The 20,306-nt window shown below is 44.0% G+C and overlaps 1 protein-coding gene across 3 annotated transcripts in view; it reads left to right on the top strand.

Annotated features, from left to right (window-relative positions):
* The window catches only part of LRBA (LPS responsive beige-like anchor protein), a 3,444,508-nt gene that overhangs the window by 1,891,994 nt on the left and 1,532,208 nt on the right, over positions 1-20,306 (top strand). For all 3 annotated transcript variants that reach the window (XM_069631262.1, XM_069631261.1, XM_069631263.1), the window contains exon 36: positions 13,039-13,147. In XM_069631262.1, coding sequence (XP_069487363.1) covers positions 13,039-13,147 — 109 coding nt within the window. The remainder of the gene's footprint in view (positions 1-13,038; positions 13,148-20,306) is intronic.

The raw sequence follows: 20,306 nt of genomic DNA, 5'->3' as shown, positions 1-20,306 counted from the left end.
AGCTCCTGTCACGGTGCAGTACGTCGGCAAGAAGAAGCTTGCCTCCTGTGGTAACACTGCTACGTTTTTCACGTAATTTTTCAAGTAATTACTGGGACTGTGTGCCTCGCACACGTTGCAGGACTCGTGCTGGGACTTGTGCTGAGGGCAGCATTTTCCTGTGCTGACCATTGATTACTCTTTTCCTCTACTTGCAGCTCCACCCTCTGACCTGCCCACTATCTCCCAGCCAACCTACAAATTTGCAGAGCACGCACATCCAGAAGTGTTTCGGAAGTGTTTCGGAAGTGTTTCGGAAGTGTTTCGGAAGTGTTTCGGAAGTGTTTCGGAAGTGTTTCGGAAGTGTTTCGGAAGTGTTTCGGAAGTGTTTCGGAAGTGTTTCGGAAGTGTTTCGGAAGTGTTTCGGAAGTGTTTCGGAAGTGTTTCGGAAGTGTTTCGGAAGTGTTTCGGAATTTTGGGTGGGAGGCGGCGGTGGCGGGGTGGTGGTAGCGGTAAGTTGGTCAACCTTTGCATCCCTCCTTCACTTTGTGCTGGCATATGTAAAGTTCAATGCTGCTCTTCGTGCACAAAGTTTAAATTTCCTGTGTCATGCCTGAGGAGCCCATTTGTAGTGATTGATGCCTTTTCGCAATAACGATTGTGACATGACTAGCCATTAAGCTAAGCACGCTGTTCACCAACGCACTTGCCTTTCATCCAATCGACTCTAGCCAGTTTTAACTTGTTGTAAAAGAACTCGAAGCGTAAACATGGTTGGTAGTCTACGGAGCGGGAAGTGTCTTTCTGAGGTAAAGGCGCATACAGGTCTAAACTATACCGCTCCCATTCAACTCCATGTCTCCAGTGAGGAGAGTGTGATGTCACTTCACATGACACATTATACAGTGAACGCGCGATGGATACGAATGCTCACCTGCTTATTACTCCAGCACGGAAGTTTCCCACATGTGTGACAATTTTCAGTATGCGTATGCGAAGGGTAAACGGACGACTGGGGACTCCACTGAACGTACTAATTTTAGCGCCACGGAGACGTCTAATAATTGCATTTCTGATGTTTCGATCTTGGCCCCCACTCTCCAAAATGAACGGGGGAAACGTTGTAGAATATAATTGGACCCCACATCTGCTGTAGTGTTTTTACCCTCTTAGGTTGAGAGCATTTGTTTACATAATCACCAGGGGGACAACACTTTGGATCCGAAGCAGGGGCATCCCAGTCAGTATGTATCACGGTCAAGGCGCCCCTCGACAAGTTCTCCCATGCATTTTCACAAAGGGAGCCATTCTAGGGTTGTCCCCATGGATAATATCCAGATACATGGCTCTATCTCTCTTGTTCTGATTGCAATAGTATTGACCATTATGTCAAGGAAAATTATACAAATGCATCCGCCCTACAAACAAACAAATCCAAACATCCCATTACTCCTGGTGTGGAAGCTCTCTCATTTCTAGTCATTTCAAGCATCCATAACCTGTTAGTTAAAGGTCATGACTTGACGCATGTGGACCTTGACATTCTAAAATCAATGATTGCGGATCGCTCTGGTAAAATTAGTAAACTCGAGGGATTTATGTTAGCTCATGTCACCTGCCAGACTGAGAGATTGAGCTTTTTGGACTCCCTTATTATGAAACATCTGGCTCTTACTATCCCCGCTGTGTAACACATTTACCGAAACTCTTGATGAGAGAGCAGTTGATGTTTCATCTCGGCACTCTTATGCGAATGCCGTCTCTGTTGGTGCTGTATCAATTACCCCTATTTCTGATGAAATGCCTTCCCCATTATTGGAAGCCGTTCATTTAAATTCCCTAAAACTGGATGATTTATTTCGCTACTTAATTTCGCATTACACAAGAGCACAAGATGGTGGCGCAGCTCTAATGTCCATGGCTGTTACAAGCGTTCCAAACACCGAGAATCGGGAGGACTCTCCAAACAGTCCCTCGACTCTCATTGAAATCATTGAGCAAACTGCCACCATGAAAGTGGAGACACCTCCCGTCAAAACTGTCCAACTAATTGCCTCTGAGGCTGATGCCATTGAACTTAATGACTCTTGCTCTGGTCACGCCTCAGATGACTAATATGCACTTATATTTGCGTAAAATGAGACGTGCCCATGCAAGAGCACTCACACGAAACAACAACATGAAAAACAAATACTGTATCTCACGATACACACAAAAAAAAACAATCACCTGTGAAAAGCAAAGGCCATAACTCAAACACAAAATATCTTACAAATATGTCCAACAATGATGCACAAATCGATTTGAAGCAACTAAATTAGGAATCAAAACTAGTTCTTAATTTAGATATGCCCGGGGGAATTGCCCAATGAAAAAGGTTCTCCGACCGCATTCCCAAAAATCTGCCATCGGTGAATTGTTATCTCCTGCGGGGCAACCTCCCCTCAAACAAGAACAACCTTCTAATTATTATCCACTGGTATCTAATAAAATAACTGGTTTATTACCTGTTTGTTGTGTTAAGCTGGTCACGCCCATGGCAGGTTCTTTAAAGGGACCTATTCCGCTTGAATTTACCTTAACTAATCCGCATCTTCCTCTGCAGATTCACATCACGCCCTCTCCACCTGCGATATCTGACCCTAAAACACAAAACGTAGAAATTGTACGGGCCCCACCAGACCTGGCGTCTGCAGGTGGTAATGATCACAAAGCGCCCATTAGGGAAGCCCCGCACAAAACATCTGAGTTGAAAGTCAACTGCAACTTTGGAAGTGTAGAATCGGAAACAAGTTTTCCAATCGCTCAGTTACTTAACAACTCTAAGAAGGAGAAAGAGGAAATTGAGTTTGATAGAGACACCGCGTACATTCTGGGGTGGTGAATCGATCCTAAGCAAAATGGCCCACAGAGATTAAACTAGTCTTTTTATATTTAACATCTTCAGAGATAGTCTGCAATTGTGTACCCTTCACTCAGATGACATTGAGTGGATCAGGTTGGCAAATCACAGCAACTTCCGCACGATTTGTGCTATGCAATCAGTGATTATATTAAAGTTGTTATGGGAGCACAGAGGGGACTTTGAAATGCGTGGGCTTTCGCTTTGTTTATTTTGCACCATTGAAGAGGCCACTGATTTCCTTGAGGAGCAATTGCCAGCTACAGAGTCCAATTCACAAAGCGTTACCACTTCTCAAAATCTTCCTGCCCAGAATGTCGATCTAATTACGCAGATATCCTCACTGTTAGGGGCTGCTTTGACTATACGCTATAACAAAAAAATATGAATACAAAACAATGTAATTATAAAAAAACTTTAGCATGAGAATGAATAAAAACACATCCTATTAAACCTTATATGCTGCAATGCTTAAGCATGTCGACAATGTGTCTTTTACATATTCATTAATGTCCTAGGGAATTCTTAAATCATTGCTTCTCAATAAAAAGGAAATGGTATCGGTGCAGTTCCAAATATTATTTAAAATAAGGTGCAGCCTTAGCCATTTACGTTGCAGATCGATTAATCTGCTACATATTAAAAGGAAATGACTGATCTTTGGCACTAGCTAGGCCACAGGATCATTTAATGTTAGAACCCAACCATTTCATGCAAGCACACACGGGGAGAACCTTTAGAAGAATAGATGATATGGATCTCCTGCAGTCCGGTGAGTTCATCTTAAAAATACTACCATCTTTCCATTGAAGATGGGTTGTATAAACTTGCCATTTACTCTCTTCAGCTGCAGAGCCCTAGGCTAGAGCGTAGCCTTCAGTTGAGTAAATTAATACTATTGCAATAATATTCTGCTTGAGATACCCCAGTTGTCTAATACCATGCAGCCACCAGAATACAATAAAAGCCTATCCTTAGCCGGAGAGTTGTCACTCTCCAATTACAAACGTTTGTTTCATATATCAGACCAAGATGTTTTTTTCAAACGATGCAATACAAATATTAACTGCACTTGAACATTAACAGTAATGCACAACTGGGGGTTCCATGAGAGAACCAATTTACTCTTCCGAGGAAACTGTTTTGGATAACCTCCAGTGTGGAACTAACATACCTCTAAATGTCGATATTGTATAACATTACAGAGTAAACTTTAGCCTCAAAAACGCTGAAACATGTATCCAGTCTGCCATCTCGAAAAATTATGATAGAACCTTAAATGTCTTCCAATTTGTGTAGAACTGTTCTTTGCATTTATCCTAACACAGGGTGGAGGAGTGTCCTGCTGCCATTTTATCAAACAATACGTCTAGTTAAGGCTATTTTTACCATCCAAAGGCCAGGAAAGACTATTATAGCCTTTGCCAAAGACCACATGCTTTGTTTTAGAAAGTTTTACATTTAAATAATGTGCTCTAAAGAGGTTCTTGGCATATAATAAGCAGTGCTGTTGCCCATCCAGAGTTGAATTGAGAAGGACAGTGTTAGCATAAAACAAGGAGATATAGTAGTTAACATGTATAGATGTGGGACTAAATTTCCCTGCAGACATACTAGTGTAAAAATCGCTTAAAAATAAAATAAACAGTTTTGGAGCAAGCGAGCAACCCTTTCTGACACCTCTAATATAGTAGCAAATTCAGGGATATAGCTACAATTCCTAGAACAATGTGAGTCACACAGCCACAGTCGTTTGTGTGTGACTCACTGGTTCAGTTACAATAGCCCCAGAGGCGCACAATCTGTTAAATTGTATCTGCAATAAGTTTCCGATTGATAGTCAAAAGCCTTTGCAAGATCCAAAAAAACAAAATATACATGACACCCAATCCTAGTATATTTATCTACAATCTTAGTTCAAATAAGACAATGGTCTTTTTCTTAACCCAGCAAGAGAGCTTGGGATCTTTTTATTAGCTTCTGCCCAGTCTTCTAACCTGAGCAAAAGACTTTAAGTAAAAGGTTTGCTCACTATTTCAGGAGAGAGATGGGCAGATAGATGTGCGGATCAAAAGAAAAACCTTTCTTAAATTGAAGTATAATCAAACTATGATGCAAAAAAGAATGTAAGCTGCTAACACGAACAGTGGCATTAAAAACATGTTCTAATAATAGTGCCCACCACGCAGAAAACCAACCAAAACTATGACCATCATGACCAGATGCATTTCCAGCTTTAACAGACCTAATGCAACTTAGAATCTCATCGTAGGAAACAAATATTTCATCTTCCTGCTGCTCAGTCCCAAAAACAGCATCAAACCTGGATCAAAACAAATACCCTGAAAGTGACAAACCCACTGGTGGGGGAAATGGAACTACCTTCCCCAGCTTCCAGAATAGTTTACGGCCATATCTAATAAATCCTATTCTTTCAGCATAAGCTAATTTTTTATTTTATTTTTAGGAGACACCGTTGCATCGCTGCTGCTCCTCTGCTTTTGACATTCCAGGAACTCTCTGCAGCCATCAGTATGCTACAAAGGGGGTTTGTTGCGCAAGGGGCAGCAAACTCGGAAGGCAGTTTCCCTATAGAGCCACGTCTGATCTCATCAATCCATGGTCAGAAAGTTTAATGGTGGAACACATACTGTTCAGTTTTGCTCTCTAGAGATCTGTGGTTGACCTTCGGTGTCTCTTGTTAATAGTTTTTTTCTATCTTACTGGTCCTCCGCAATGTTTTAAGGTTGGTTGCAACCAGTGAAAAACTGCAATCTCAGGCTGGTGCACACCATGGCTGGCCTGTGTGGTGGCCCAGGGCGTCGCGCTTGTTGGAGTCTTGTAGGCCGAGCACACTTATATTGCATTAAGGATACACGAGGAAGGTGCCATGATAGTATTTCAAACAAGGCTCCCAGGCAAATTAAGCAGGACCTGATATTGGCGCCTTACAAACATGCGTTTGAAATGCCTGTACTTAGCAGCACATTTAAATAGACTGCTCTTTATTGGTTGGTGTTGCAGCAGACAGATCAGTGAATGGGAAAGGGCCCTTTGGAGTGTTCCATTGTATGTGACAAGTTCCCAATTAAGGGTGCATTTTAACTGATCAGAACAGTGATAAGGGCATTTTCATCTAAAAGCCCCCACACAGCTCCACTTAACACAATTATGTTGTCTTCTCGCAAGACTTGCTAGTGAGCTGCAAAATAAATTCACCTTTCTAATGGATTGCATCCTCAAGCTGCATAATGAGAACTGCTTCTAGCCATTGTTTTGTTCGACAGGCATGTAGCTTGTTTTCTATGATGTCTATAAAATGTCAGGGTCTACACAACAAAGCAAACCGCGTGTGAGGGCCCGATTAATGGACATAAAAATAAACAAGACCATAATGACTTACCAAGGAAGGTTTTTCGTACGGATTCTCCTCCCACAGATTATTCACCTTGACAGTCATCTTCTCAGAAACTTTCAGCAGAGGGCGTATTATATATACATGCTGACGCCTTCGATGACCCACCTCTGTGATTTCAATAAAACCGTATTATTTTAGTTTATGAAAGTCAAATATTGGCATACATGTTTACCAACCTATGCTGTCAGGTGCCTAAATCACAGAGAGGGCAGAAATCCCAGCTCTGCTGTTTGCCTAAATTGCGTGATCCTTGTCAAATCCTTTTGTCCTTACTGTGCCTAAACTGCCAAGATATGAAGCCCCGAACAATTTTTTTTCAAAAGCACAAAATGTAATCCTCACACTGACTATGCATGTATTGCACATAAAGTTGTTTTTGTCTCTTGCTCCTGGAGACTTCATGAAGTGGATCTTTCCTTGACGTCCTCCAGTATCACAGATTGATGTCATACCCTAAGATGTCTTTTTCTGCAATGTCCTTTCCAGTGGCATAAATGAATATGCAAAGTAGGCTTTGTATTATAGGACGCAGCTTTTAGTTGTGATCTGTTCTGCGGTATTATAGGCCCGTTTATAGTCCACGTGATGCCGGCAAAAGATAATTGCGGCTATGAATATCAAATTCATTAGTGTATTTGGAGATTCGGGTATTTCATTTTTTCCTGTGAGTTTGTTTAGTGAATGCTTGCCAAACTGCAATTTAAGTCGACATTGCGGTGTTGTGCTCAGAGGGCGGTGACACGGACATGAGCGCAATGTACCTCGGAAAGAGACGAAGATGCCCGTGCCCTCGGGATTATAGCTGGTCTGGGAGGGCCCAGTGGATTCGGTTACAGTGCAGAGTTGGAATGAACGTTGTTGTTTTTAATTATGCGTGACTGACCTGCCATGACCTCATTGATGGAGCGGCTGATCTAGATCTGGCCCTTGATTAATGTTTAATCAGTATAGATCTAGGTCAATTCCAAGCATACTTGTTTATCCATAAGAGCACAAGAATTATATCACGAAACAATTGCTGTGATACAGATGTGCACGGAACTGGTTTCAAAATAAGGATTTCCCGTTACAAGTGCATTTAAAAAATATTGTAATGATATTACACTTGATTGAACTGCTTTGTTAATCGATTGTACTCCTGGATTGCAACATCAAATTATCCTAGTATGCTTCGTTTTTCAATGCATTTGGTGAACTCGGGTTAATATTTGGAGAACCTCCCATAATGGTGCTCGCCTAACGGGACAAACGAAGGTACTGTGAAATATGGATCTGTTTAACTCCCCTTTGGAATTTAAGATTTGAGATCAAAGCACTTTAGTCAAGATTCAATGCAAGTCAAGATTCAATGTTTCATTTAATTTCTTTCTTTCTCAGCGATATGTTCTTTTAAGCATTACTTTACAGGCACCCCGTTTTATCGTACATTTTGTGGTTAAGTGGAGGTGAAATATCAGGACGCCTTTGGGGGGGCTGATGAACCTAGCAAGCCGACTTACTATGGTCCTTGGATCTCTACCATGAGTCACGCGGTGAGTGCAAGGCTATGTGTTGGACTCTGACCTTCGTCCCAACCCTTGATCTACAGCTTTGGCTTACCAGCAGCCCCACCCACCAACCATATTTTGAGACCCTAAACCTCTTGTACTTTGTTGACGAAAGTGTACACTGTAGAAGGCCTCCTGCATAAGCATGCATCCTTCAGGGAAAGAGAGCCGTATTTCCAAGCACAGGAACCATATTCAGTAGTCTATGCCCGCAGTGCATGTCATAGGGAGAGCAGTTTAAGAACCATTATGATCAGCTATGGCTGTTGATATTGCATTGGTTGTTCTCACTCACATGTACAAACCTTTTGCCAAGGACCAGCTTTGGAAGAACACATCCACTCACCTTTCTCCCAGACAGTTGCACACTGCAGAGGACCCACTGAAAAGAGACAAGGCATGCACTACACTTCAGCCTGAATTCAAAATGGTGGACAGGTCCCTTAAACCCTCTGCTTCATCTGCACCAAATCTAGTTGCTCACAATTACCAGCAGGGACCTCAAAAGTGGCAAAGTCTGAGAAAACGTATTAGAAGGGGCAAAACAAACAAGGGTTGAGGCAAAGGATAACCAATCATATTTGGAGAAGCCAGGAATAACTGTGATTAGCCAGTGAAAACGTATTCCCAAATAGCACAAAACAAGAGAACTTAAGTGTGTCAGGCCCTGCAGTAGTAGTCTTAGAGCGGGTCACAATCTGAAGGAGGAGTGTGAGCAGCAGAGAGGAAGAGGAGACGTTGATTCAGACAGTGGTTGCTGAGAAAACACAGAACAGGCCCTTTCCTCACACGTCGCAGATGTTGCAAAGTGGTTGAAAAAGACATGGAGAAACACTAGGAAGGAACTGCTCAACTGGAAAAGGAGGGTAGCCTTGCAAAAGGGTGAGAACATCTAATTACTGGAAACTTGAGCGATCACTGGTCATGGAAAGCAACTGACTGCTAGAGGGTGAGGCTAAGTTTGACAATTACCTTTAGCGAGGGAAAGGTAAAAAGTACTTGCTGGCAGGCGTGCCATGAGGCGAGCAGAGTACTATATCCCTAGAAACTGTGACTGCTAAGGATTCTTTTTAGGTAATCCTGGGGAAGATCGGTAGTCCCATAGTTGGGTCTTTCAGACACGGTTATTGATCCATCTTGACGCCTTAACCAGAGTGATCACTATGATTTCTATTTTAATAGCGTTCGCACCTGTAGTTGTTTAACCCAATCCCTTCCTATTTTTGACTAGAGCTAAGAAGCATGATTGTCGCTGTATCCCAGAGACTTGGCGATAGGAATTCTAGCCTCCCTCAGAATCTCTATTCTATTAGGCTAGGACGCCTGTCACTCGATAGCTTTATCCCATCCTTTAATGCTTGGCTTATATTCTGCGATCCAAATGACCCATTTTGTTTTGGAAAACTCTGGTTGCCTCTTAGGAGTTAATACCCACCCCACGCGGACAAATCTCAATAATGTTTTTGAACTCCATCTTTCTAATCAACGGGGTTCTAATGGACTCAATTCTCCCACACATTTCTCATCTTATATCCATCTCTCAGTGCAGCTGCTCCTTGGAAACTTTCCCACTGCTAGGGGATGCAGCGCGGCACCCTGTTTCCTCTGCCCGACACCTTTATGCGCCCTGCGCCGGACATGACTTCAGGGCCAGTATATATAGAGGCCCTATGACCTTATTTCTGTTCCTTTTTTCCACATATCCTGTTCGCTTTTAGGAACAGTGCTGCTTTTGAAGTTTTCTCGTTCTTCAACGATATGCCAAATCAGACAGAGCCCTCAGAGTCTACACCCTGCCTTGACTGCAGTTGTCAAATATCTGTTTTGGATCCCTACCTGATTTGTCTATCCTGCTTGGTGAGGGACACGACAGGCAGGACTGTGCGCTGTCATTCATAGGCTCGGGCTCTCGCCTCCAAGACCTTACAGTGAGCAACCTGTGATCCCCATCTGAGTGCCGGGGTCACATTCATTTTCTTGGGTCTTAGTGAGCAGGCTAGTCCTAGTCGCCTCCTCCCTGCCCCCCTCGGTACAAGGCAAGACTGTGTTGGTACTAATGAATAACATGGTAGCTATGCGCTACCTCAGCAAACTGGCTGATGTAGGTTCCTTACCTCTGTGCAACGAAGCAATGCATTTGTGGTTGTGTGCCCTGGAGAACCGCATGTCCCTGGCGGCGGCCGGTCAAGTGGCACAGCGAGTAGAGCGCTCACTTTGACATCCGTGCCGAGCCTGCTAACACAGGTTCGAATCTCGGCAGGGCCAAACTCAGCCTTTCATCGTTCCGAGGTCAATAAATGAGCACCACACACCATGGGTAATAATAAGCAGCGCTCAGATACCTGAGGGTCCGAGCGCTATATAAATGCGAAATTATTATTAGTATTATTAAATTATTATTTATTATTATTATCTAGCCGGCGAGGAGAACGTGTTGGCGGATGTCCTGAGCAGATAGTCCTCTACCTCATATGAGTGGGAGCTCTGCCAGGAGACTCTGGAGGAGACTTTCTCCCGTTAGGTACTTAAGCGGAACTCTTCACCTCCAGTGTGAACAGGAAGTGCATGTGGTTCTGCTTTGAAGGTCGAGTCGGACTTCGACCTGCTCTATGCATTCCCACAGATCCCTGTCCTATCTCTCAGAGGCTGTGCCAGTTTGGATCCACAATGATCTTGGTAGCTCCAGATAGGACGTGGAGAAGGTGGTAACCAGAGTTCCTGGACATGGCCAGCTGCTCTCCCTAGTGCCTACCGCAGAGGATGGACCTCCTCTCCCACTCAGAGGGGTGGGTCCTGCACCCAAATGTCTGCAGCCTGAACCTTCATGTCTAGCTGCGGAATGGTTGACGTACAAAGAATCTGATTTGTCAGAGGATGCTCTGGACATGCTTCTCCCTGGTACAAGGCCTGCTACCAAATCTATGTATGTAGATAGTGTAAGATTTCAGCTAGGTGCCGAGGAGGGCTCTTTTCTATGCTCCACATTCACTGTTTTGGATTTTATGTTGTCTTTGGCATGGACGGGCCTGCAGATTGTCACTGTTTAGTGTAGTTCATTTATTTGTTTGAGCGTGCCAAGCCCAGGGGCATCTGGGCGCTATGCATACAAGCTCCAACATATATACAGCATGGCATACAATAATATACATGAAGGAATTATGAACATAAGAGTTACAAATCTACATAAGGCAGGAGTTAACATACATATTTACATAGTAGGTTGTGGTAATGCGACCGAGATGAGGTCTTGCCCATGGAGCCACATTTTGGCTTTATTTCTAAGTAAGAGGTAGGAAGGTTCCTCTCTTAGTGAAAGCAGGAGGGCGTTCCATTTCTTAGCAGCGAGGACTGGGAAACTAACCCCGCCTGCTCTTTGTAACTTGTAGTGTGGGATGTTGACACAGTGCGTCTTTGCTTTTCTTGTGGGTCATGTTGAAGTGTAGCAAGTGATGGTGTTGGACAGGTAGAAGGGCGCCTGGTTAGATAAACACTTATGAGTGAGGGACAGTGTTTTGAGTGCTAGCCTTAATGTTAAGCCAGTTTGAGTGTCTGGTTTCTGATGCATGCTGTTTCTTTGAGATGTTCAGAGCTGCTTTAATGGCATTGTTTTGCGTGACTTGCATTTTGAGATTTTGTTGTGAAGTGCCAAGATAGAGTGCATTGCAATAGTCAAGCTTGGATAGGACCAAAACTCTTGCTATTGTAATGCAGTTAGCGGATGTCGGATAAGGACGGCATGCAGTTATAAGCTTGCACGTGTAGACAGACGAGGAGGTCACAGCATTAGTTTGTCTCGTTAGGGTTAGTGCAGAATCATTATAAACTCCCAACATTTTCACTACCTTGGAAACTTTAATTATATTGCTGTCAATATTAAATGAGGTGAATAACACATCTAGTTTGTTTAGCTTGGCAGGTGAACCCAGTAGGAGGAGCTCTGTCTTATCGTTGTTAAGACAGAGCCCATGCTTCGCCATCAACGCTTGTATAAGAAGGTAAACGTTGTTGAAAGTCTTACTGTCCACCGTGTAATCACCATTGAGGGGGATGAATATCTGGGCATCATCCGCAGAGTTAGTGTAAGTGACGCCCAGATAGTCGAGATCATCAAAAAGTGGCTTGGTGAATACATTATAGAGAGTGGGAGACACACAAGACCCCTGAGTTACCTGTGGGACCCCACAGGTAACTGGAGTGGCCGTAGCAGCGGCTGAGGGCACAAAGACCCTCATGGATCTGTTGTTGAGGAAGGATTCAATCCAAGCGTTTGCTTGGTCAGAGAAGTGCGCGGCAGATGAAAGGTGTTTACATAGAATTTAATGGTTCACCAGGTCAAATGCCGCAAGCCGGACCATAATGAGGAGGGATGCAAGGTCTGCCGTGGTTTTTCAAAGAAGACCAAGAAGGACCGCTACTGCAGGCTGGCAGCCTGGTTAAAATCAGGTCAGGCCTCTGACTCCATGTCTGGGCATGAGTACGCTTCTCCCAGGACCAGCCGGTCCAGCGATCAAACTCCCTCGGATAAGAGGTTGAGGTCCTCTTAGGACGCCCTGCTCGCAGGGGTCCAAAAGAAGGCAAGGCCACACAACACGGATCCTTCTGGGTTTGCCACTGATGCGGGTCTCTGCTCGAGAAGGACAAGGTCGCCATCACCGACTACATTAAACACACAGTTTGCAATTGTTTAGCTTCCTTATACGTCAATGAAATATTAGAGGCCATTTTAAATGTTTACATTGAGTCAGCAGGTTTAAATATTCCTCGTTTGTTTTGAATTTTCTGGGGGCAGAAGGAGGTGTGATGGGGGAAGATACCCATTCTTTGGTAAGAGCTCTTTGGAGATGTTATGTCAAATGTATAGATTTTACAATTGTCGATTTAGAAGTTTCAGATTGATATTTTATTAAATGGGATGCTACATTTCTTTCTTAACAACACACAGACTTCAGTATCTGGGGTCCTATTCGAGAAACCTTGCCCCACTGCAAATATGCATTTCATAGCATTTTTGCACCAGAGAAAGTTTTTCTTTTCATTTTTCATCAAATTTGACGTTATCAATGCTGTACACGTTGATGCAACTATAAATGGGAATGCGCATCATTAGGAAAAGTGAACTGATTTTTAAATAGAATGTTTGTATTATATGAACGGCTAATGCAGTCAACTTTCTTTTACCTTTCTTGGTTTAGGCTGTTGAGTCAAACTATGAAAGACCACCTGGTAAGAGTAGCCAATGAAGCAGAATTTATCCTGAGCAGACAACGTGCAGAGGACATTCACAGGCATGCTGAATTTGAGGTCAGTCCCTAGAACAGCAACCAGGCATAAAATGACATTAAAAACGAAATGCACTAAATTCAAATCATTGAAATGTTGCACTGGCTGTACCTTTCTAACGTCTTGTTGCTACAGTTTTGCACACTGAAAGCTAACGATTTCATGGTGTAAAGTGTGCAGCTTCTAAATTACATTTTTAAATATAAGCTGAAAAACAATCAACTCATTGATGTGTGGACTGTTATTTTTTTGTAGGTCATTCTTGATGTCCCCAAGGTTTGCACCATGCATCACAAAGTGTAATTTGTGTTCTTTGTATAGTGCTTATTAGCTCTCCCTTCAATCCAAGCCATGGCCTTATTTCTGTTTTACCGTTTCTGAGAGAGCAGAACAGTGCATGTTTCTTTTACTACATTAAAGCATGTACCACCGGGCCCTGCAAAGATGAAAAGCACATTGCCGTAGTTCATTGCCTGATAACCATTGGAATAGTATATGCTTGACGTTTTGCACCCCGGATGTATGTCGTCACTCCATGCATGACATGGCATAATTGATTAGATGAACAGCTTACTCCCCCCGCACCCCTCAACACCCCCACTCCCCCACCCCTCTGGCTCCAAGCAGTAGAAAAATACATTTACCATGTGTGAAGCATAGGGCTTTGTCAATGTGGGCTGTGGGTGAATGTACAAGTCAGGTGGCAATCTTGCCATTAAAATCGTCTGTATCTCAAAGTGCCTCATAAACCCAACATCTAGTGTCTCTGGCAGTGCAATCTGTGCAGGGTAGCGCTCTGTGATGTATAGGTATATTGTACAGTGACAATGTGGCCTTGTTAGTGTTGTGAATCCCAAGCCGCGGTACTGCACTTCTTTCACAGTGCTACGGCTTCACTCTGCCAAAGGCGTGTGTCCTTGTTGAGCATGTCAATTTTTGGGAGACCACTGCTGAATTTTCAGTTTGCATTCATGAAAAGGGTGAACTTCCAGATATAGCACCTAGTTATTTGTTTTTATCTTTAACCCCTTACAATGCAGACAGACAATGAAATAAACAAAATGGTGACCTAATAACAAAAGACTTATCATTGGCTACTTCTTCATTTTCAGTCTTTGAATGTTGAGACGAAATTAATATCGTAGCAATGGTTAATGCAGTTCACTAATTAGGCTATCCGTCTTATTTTTGCCATTTCTGTCCTGACCAATGAGGCACAAAGCACTAGGCTTTGCTGACAGAGGCTTTCTTTAGATTCTTAACAGCATGTTGTGTGCATGTCCATTCTGCAGAGCATGCAACTTGTATCTTTAATATAGTAAAATCAACCCAGATTGCCCATCGTGCCCTCCGTGCCCTCCAAGGGGCAGATCTGAGAGAAGAAACACTTGACACAAGGATGAGTGCTCACTCGCATGAAAGACCTTCTTCATGTATAAGGCTCATTAATAATCTGGACAGATGCATCCAAAGATCACTTCCCTGCAACTGCATTATTGGTCACTTCATCAACAGCCTCTGCTGTGAGAAAAGACAAACTTTGTTCTATTGCCAAATCCGTGAAAGGGTCTGAAGTATGATCAATGCCTAACCACCCTCAAAGTTACCACGGTGCACAGCAGGACCATTGATAGTTTGTGTGTCAGCATGTCTGTGACCGTGTCCAAGAAAACTCTTTATGGCACCTTCCGTGACACACCCAATAGCATCCTTTTCCATAGCAAAACCAATGGCCCACTACCTAGCTTGTCCACATGTGTGCTATTGAAGTCACTACCTCAGAACGTGTTGTGTAGAATATTCCAGAGAAAGATGATGTGCAGTCCCCTGCAGGAGGTGTGTCCAACTGCCTGCCCGAGATGAGGCACACAGGGACAACGAAAAACACAACGATCCCTTTCCAGAATCATTGATTGAGTACACCAGAAAGAACATTCCTCTTAGTCAAACCTCAAAACACTGACAAGCAACTTCCTTTGCAGAAGGTATAGGGGATGACACATTTAATAATACAACTTGACATATTTACCTTCAGCCCCATAAGGAAATGTTGTGTGTTGGTCATTGTGATGGGGAAACAGTAGCGGCCACTACGGAACAAAACAGGAGGGAGGAGTATGAGTCTAATATCACACCGGACCATATAATGACAACTTTAAGAGACAAGCGTGAACAATTAAAAACCCAGACTACATGTCCCAGAATGCCCCACCAATCAACTATCACACCGGACAAAACAAATCTGAGACACGAGGGAAAAAGAAAAGACACAAACTACATATCCCAGAATGCCCCAACAGATACATAATCAAAACAAAAGCCAGAAAATGGGAATAGAAATCAGACAAGGAAGACGAAAAACCACGTTTCCATATAATGGGGGTTCCGGGCAGTCGGGTGTTAAATACAAGACTAACTCCGTGAAGTTGAAGCTGGGAGGATGTAAATTAACCTCAGGTGTAAGGAGCCCAGTGCTGGGAACGCCCGACGCCAATTGCTGGGGAGGAGGCACACCGGGGTTAAAAGCATCAGAAAACATCTCAACTTGTCTCTCGTTTTGCAGGAGTGGAAGGAGGCTGACAGAGTGGATTCAGAATGGTACGAGGCCAGTACCCCATATCGGTGGGCGTATTAGAGGGAAAAGGAAATCTCACCGGAGTGTCCCATACCGGTCCTGTAGTCAAATCCGACTGCACAGCAGATGAAGACGCCTGAGTCACAACAGCGTAAAAAAGGAAAGTTTGTTTATTTACTGAATTCCAGCCCGAGGCCAGTGTGGAACGGCTGCATCCGGGAACCTGCAGCAGAGCTTGGACAAGAAAGCTCTGAACCATTCAGGCGTGTGAAGTAAAAGCGCTCGAGTCCTGAATACATGATGCTTTAAGAAGTGGATTTTACTCCAGGGGTTTTCAAGGTACAATCGGCTGTTTTCGGACAAAGAAAGTCTGCCATTCCTGTGTTTTCCACGTTATGAGCTGCATTTAGTTGGAATAATACAAATTTGAGTTGAACTTTACGAACTTCATTTTTGGACAAGAAAGATTGCAATCCTTGAGTTTGTTTTTTCGAGCAGCCTGGAAGGCCCTTTATTTGTTTTGCACTATGAACTTTAACTGAAGTTAATTGGCTAAGGAGAAGACCGGTTGCACCCAACCATTTAACCATTGGTGTGCTGTAAGAATAAAATACTATTGGTTATCTTACCTTCTTGTCTCTGGCTCACTACTTTACAGTCACCTAGACATTCCAACGGATTACATGGTGGTAGTCACTGAAGACAAACTGTGTGCAGAATAACATGGTGTACACATTTCTGTAGGCAGTTTATTCCCCACATAGCAGTACAACTGCACAAGATGCTGCTCTTTGTTTATTTTATTTTTATTTTATTGTTTAAAGTGCAGATCTAGCTTGAGAGCAGCAGAGCGCTATGCATTGTTTGGTTTACCAGCATTTGGACTGGCATATTTTAACAGTAGCAGAGTACTGTGAGGTCTGTGTGTCGATATGTATATCCATTGGAATTAGTCCTTGGTCAGGTGTTGTAGAAAGAGCCTTTGTTTTGAGAGATTTATGAAATTGGAGAATCGTGGGGGCATTCTGAGCCGACACCGGGATAGAGTTCCAGAGGGTGGGTGCATGACAAGAGAAGGACTGTTTGCAGGTCCTCTCTGCGGACGTTGTGATTCAAGTAGGTTGGTCGATTTGTTGCGTGCGGAGTGTATGTGAGAAACCTGAAGGTGTTTCACCCGCTAGTCCTCAGGGGTCTGTCGTCCAGTTGGCCAAGACACGGCCATCGCTATTGGATCCAGTTCCTGGGGTTGGACCAGTGCAGGAGGATCACCTGGATGAGGGGTCCTCGGGGAGTGGAAGTGCGACACCGCCGGGTGAGACGCGGTACCCCCTTCCCTATAACACCTTTTCCCCAGCCTACCCCGTAGGATATTCAGATGTTCTTCCCCCCACCCCTTTTCCAACACAAACACTATCCTACACCGTGACAGACTATGAACTAACACTCGAGCCGTTTACCTGACATGTCCCAACACAAGGGTAAGGCAGATTCAGGCAATTTACAATAACTACGCACACCTGATGGCCCTTTCCCTTCCTCACAGGGATAAAAGGAGGAGCCCGAAAGCACACTTCGAGCAAGGCCGAACGCACTAGGAAGCAGTTATTCTCGACCAGCAGTACAAACGGAGGAGAAAGGTGGAGAGAACTGAATGGGTGATTAGAAGGGAATTTGCCTTTGCCCTATTCAGCTCAGACCTGCAAAGCCTCCGATAGGGAAATCAGAAGACTGGGAAGTCCAGCTGGCATGCGGTGACAGGTATCAACGGCACACGGACCTTCCCGCGGTTATAGCCAAAGCAGGGAGAAGCGCTTGCTGCTGTGATGCCGTCCTTGACTCCCAAGACAAAAAGCTCCAACAGTTCAGCACAGCCGGTGAATCGGAGAAGACGGATAGTAAAACCGAACTGTGCTGGGCCCAAGGTTGCAGGCGGCAACCTTGTTGAACAAAGAACTTGTGTAATTGAACTGTTCAAGAAACCTGAGTAAAGGGTTCAAAAGCAGAATGGTCAGGCGTCGCAGTGGCACTCATTCGAAGGACTCTGACTGAAGCCCTATTAGGCTGTGGTGTTTTGTTGAAACTGCGAAGACCAAGAGGCCTTAGGAGAGGCTAGTGTAAAGTGTCAAAGTAGTCGAGCAAAACCCTGCGTACACTCGAAAGTCTTTGACACGCGGCTGAAAACTAATTGAACTGTAAAACTGGCAAATGTGACCCCGACAGAGGGATGCCTGCGAATTGAGAGTAACTAGTGATATACCCGTGAACATTGTGACAACAAGTGTGAACCTGGCTGAGGGATGTCCACAATGGATATTTGTTGAAAAGGACACTGAGACTGTTCAGTGATATGTTTTTGAGTGAGGCCGTAGTGAACGTGATTAAGGGAGTCTAGCATTGCAAGACGAATCGGAGCCTGGCTAAGGGGGATCCAAAAGGCGAAGAGCAGTCGCCCAATGTGAAATGATTGCCAAAGGAACTTTGGTTTGTTTATTGTTTTTGGTACAGGTGGCCTTCTGAGCCAAGAGACTTTTGCAGGAAAGAGACTTGGCCCCAGAAGGTCCTGGCATCCTTGAAAAGAACTGTAACCTTGTGCTGGCAAGGCACAGGAGTGTGCAGGTCCTGCCTTGTCCCGTGCTAAGAACGGGAGGAAGGGAGACCCAGCCATACCATGCTTATCATTTGGTGAACACTTCTTTCTTTTCTTGAGAAAATTATCCCTCACTATTTTGTAACTTACTTGTAAGGATTGGCAATAGGTTTTTTAGTATAGCCCTTTTTATTTGACAAGACTGCTTTATTATTATTTGATGGTCGTAGCTTGCTCCCATCTTAGATTTAATTTACATTAGGCGTTTTTCTGACCCATTATACAGTTTAATAAACTGTATAATGGGTGAGAAAAACTGTTATCACTTGTGTGTCTTTACTGTTGCCACCATGAGTTCCTTACACGTGTCACACCAGATATGTGGAGCTTAGCCGCTGGTTGCGCTTGTGTGCTACTCGTGACTACTTTGTAGATGATAAATGCAGTCTTGAACATGCTTCTTTACCATCTCACTCTAGTCAAAACTTGCTGAGGAAAGTATCTGTTAGGGTACATTTGGTAACCATGTCCTATGATTGGAAAGGTAGAAGTAACTGTGTTCCATATTCTCAGAACGTCTCATTAGACAGTTTCTAAAGGACTGTTCAGAACATTGTCTATTGAAAGACCCATCATTTACAATGGGAGATTAACACTGCATTTTGCAAGCTCTTGAGACATCCCTTTGAATCCATGCACACAGCAAAGATGTTTGTTGCAAATTTCTACTGCATCATACAGAATCACCTGAAGGTGGGCTTCAAGCTCTGCATGGCTTTGTGCTTCAGATGTCTGTTTAAGATCCGTACAAGGTATATCTTTATTGCATTGGGGAAGAACACACTGCAAATGACTGTTATGCCCATTCATGTACCGTACCTCCCTCTGGAATCGTACCACAAAATGTACAATATTCTCCATATGTGCAGGAAATACACCCTGTCTCTCGAACCTTCCTTCAAGAAGAAACGAGTCACCTAGCCGAAGAAGAGAACCACCACTCTTGTGATGGAGATGGTAAAGAGAAAAAGCAGCACTACAAAGGGTTCTGCTCACCTAGTGACACGTCGACATAACACTCTTCTTCATCCTTGGACAAGACAGTAGAGGCATTTCATTGGACCACAAATGCATGACTGCGGGCTCAGACGTGGCCCTAGTTATGGAGACTGCGGCTCTGCCTTCAATGGATTGCATTATTCCGCAGATCCCTCATCTTCATAGATGGCTATCTAGCGTTAGTTGCTCTGAAATATTTTCGATAGGGGGCAGAGTACCGCTCAATGTTGTCGACTCCATTGTATACAACTGCGCCATTCTTTGATCAGACAAGATGTTGGGAATCTTATAAAAGGATGCATTATGCCTCCGTACCTCCATTCCTTTTTTCCATGCACTCAACACGCTGTTTGGAATTCGATAACTGCGTCAGCATGTAGGGTGCCTAAACCATCCGGCTTCAAACGTTGCAAGGACTGCAACTCCAAAATGTTCCTCATGGACACACACTGTATGTGTGGTGTCTTGGAGTAGGGCATGACATGGAGCAATGTGGTTCTTGCCTTTTGATGAACCTGAAAGTGGTCAGGGAATGCTTGACTGCCGGTGAAATCGCTCACATGCTCATCAGAGCATGATACAGAGGATCTGATGCCCGAAATACATTGAGAAGGACGTTACCATAAAAAATCAAAGAAGCGTTCGCACTTTCGGAGCAAATCTTACCTCCACTCGTCGTTGCGCAAGAAAAAGCACAGACGTGATTCCACTCGTTGGACGAGAGGAATAAGTCATACACGGCGAAGGGTGCATCTAGAAAGGAGTGGGAGGATTTTAAGACTGAAATGCTCAGTCTTTGAAAAGACCTTGGCTGGTACGTCTTCTGCCTAGACGCCTGTGGCTGATCAGAGTCCGGCTGCACCCAGTCTGTCTTCACAGAGGAAGCCAAAGTGGGTTAAATGCCCTCAAGCAACACCCCGAAGAAGAAACCTCCTGAGTCAAAGCTGTCAGCGGCGCCC

Source organism: Ambystoma mexicanum, chromosome 6q (genome assembly GCF_040938575.1).
Source record: "Ambystoma mexicanum isolate Mex_15411 chromosome 6q, UKY_AmexF1_1, whole genome shotgun sequence".
Taxonomy (NCBI): Eukaryota; Metazoa; Chordata; class Amphibia; order Caudata; family Ambystomatidae; genus Ambystoma; species Ambystoma mexicanum.
Note: the sequence above shows the minus strand (reverse complement) of the source record. Positions and strands in the feature narration are given on the sequence as shown.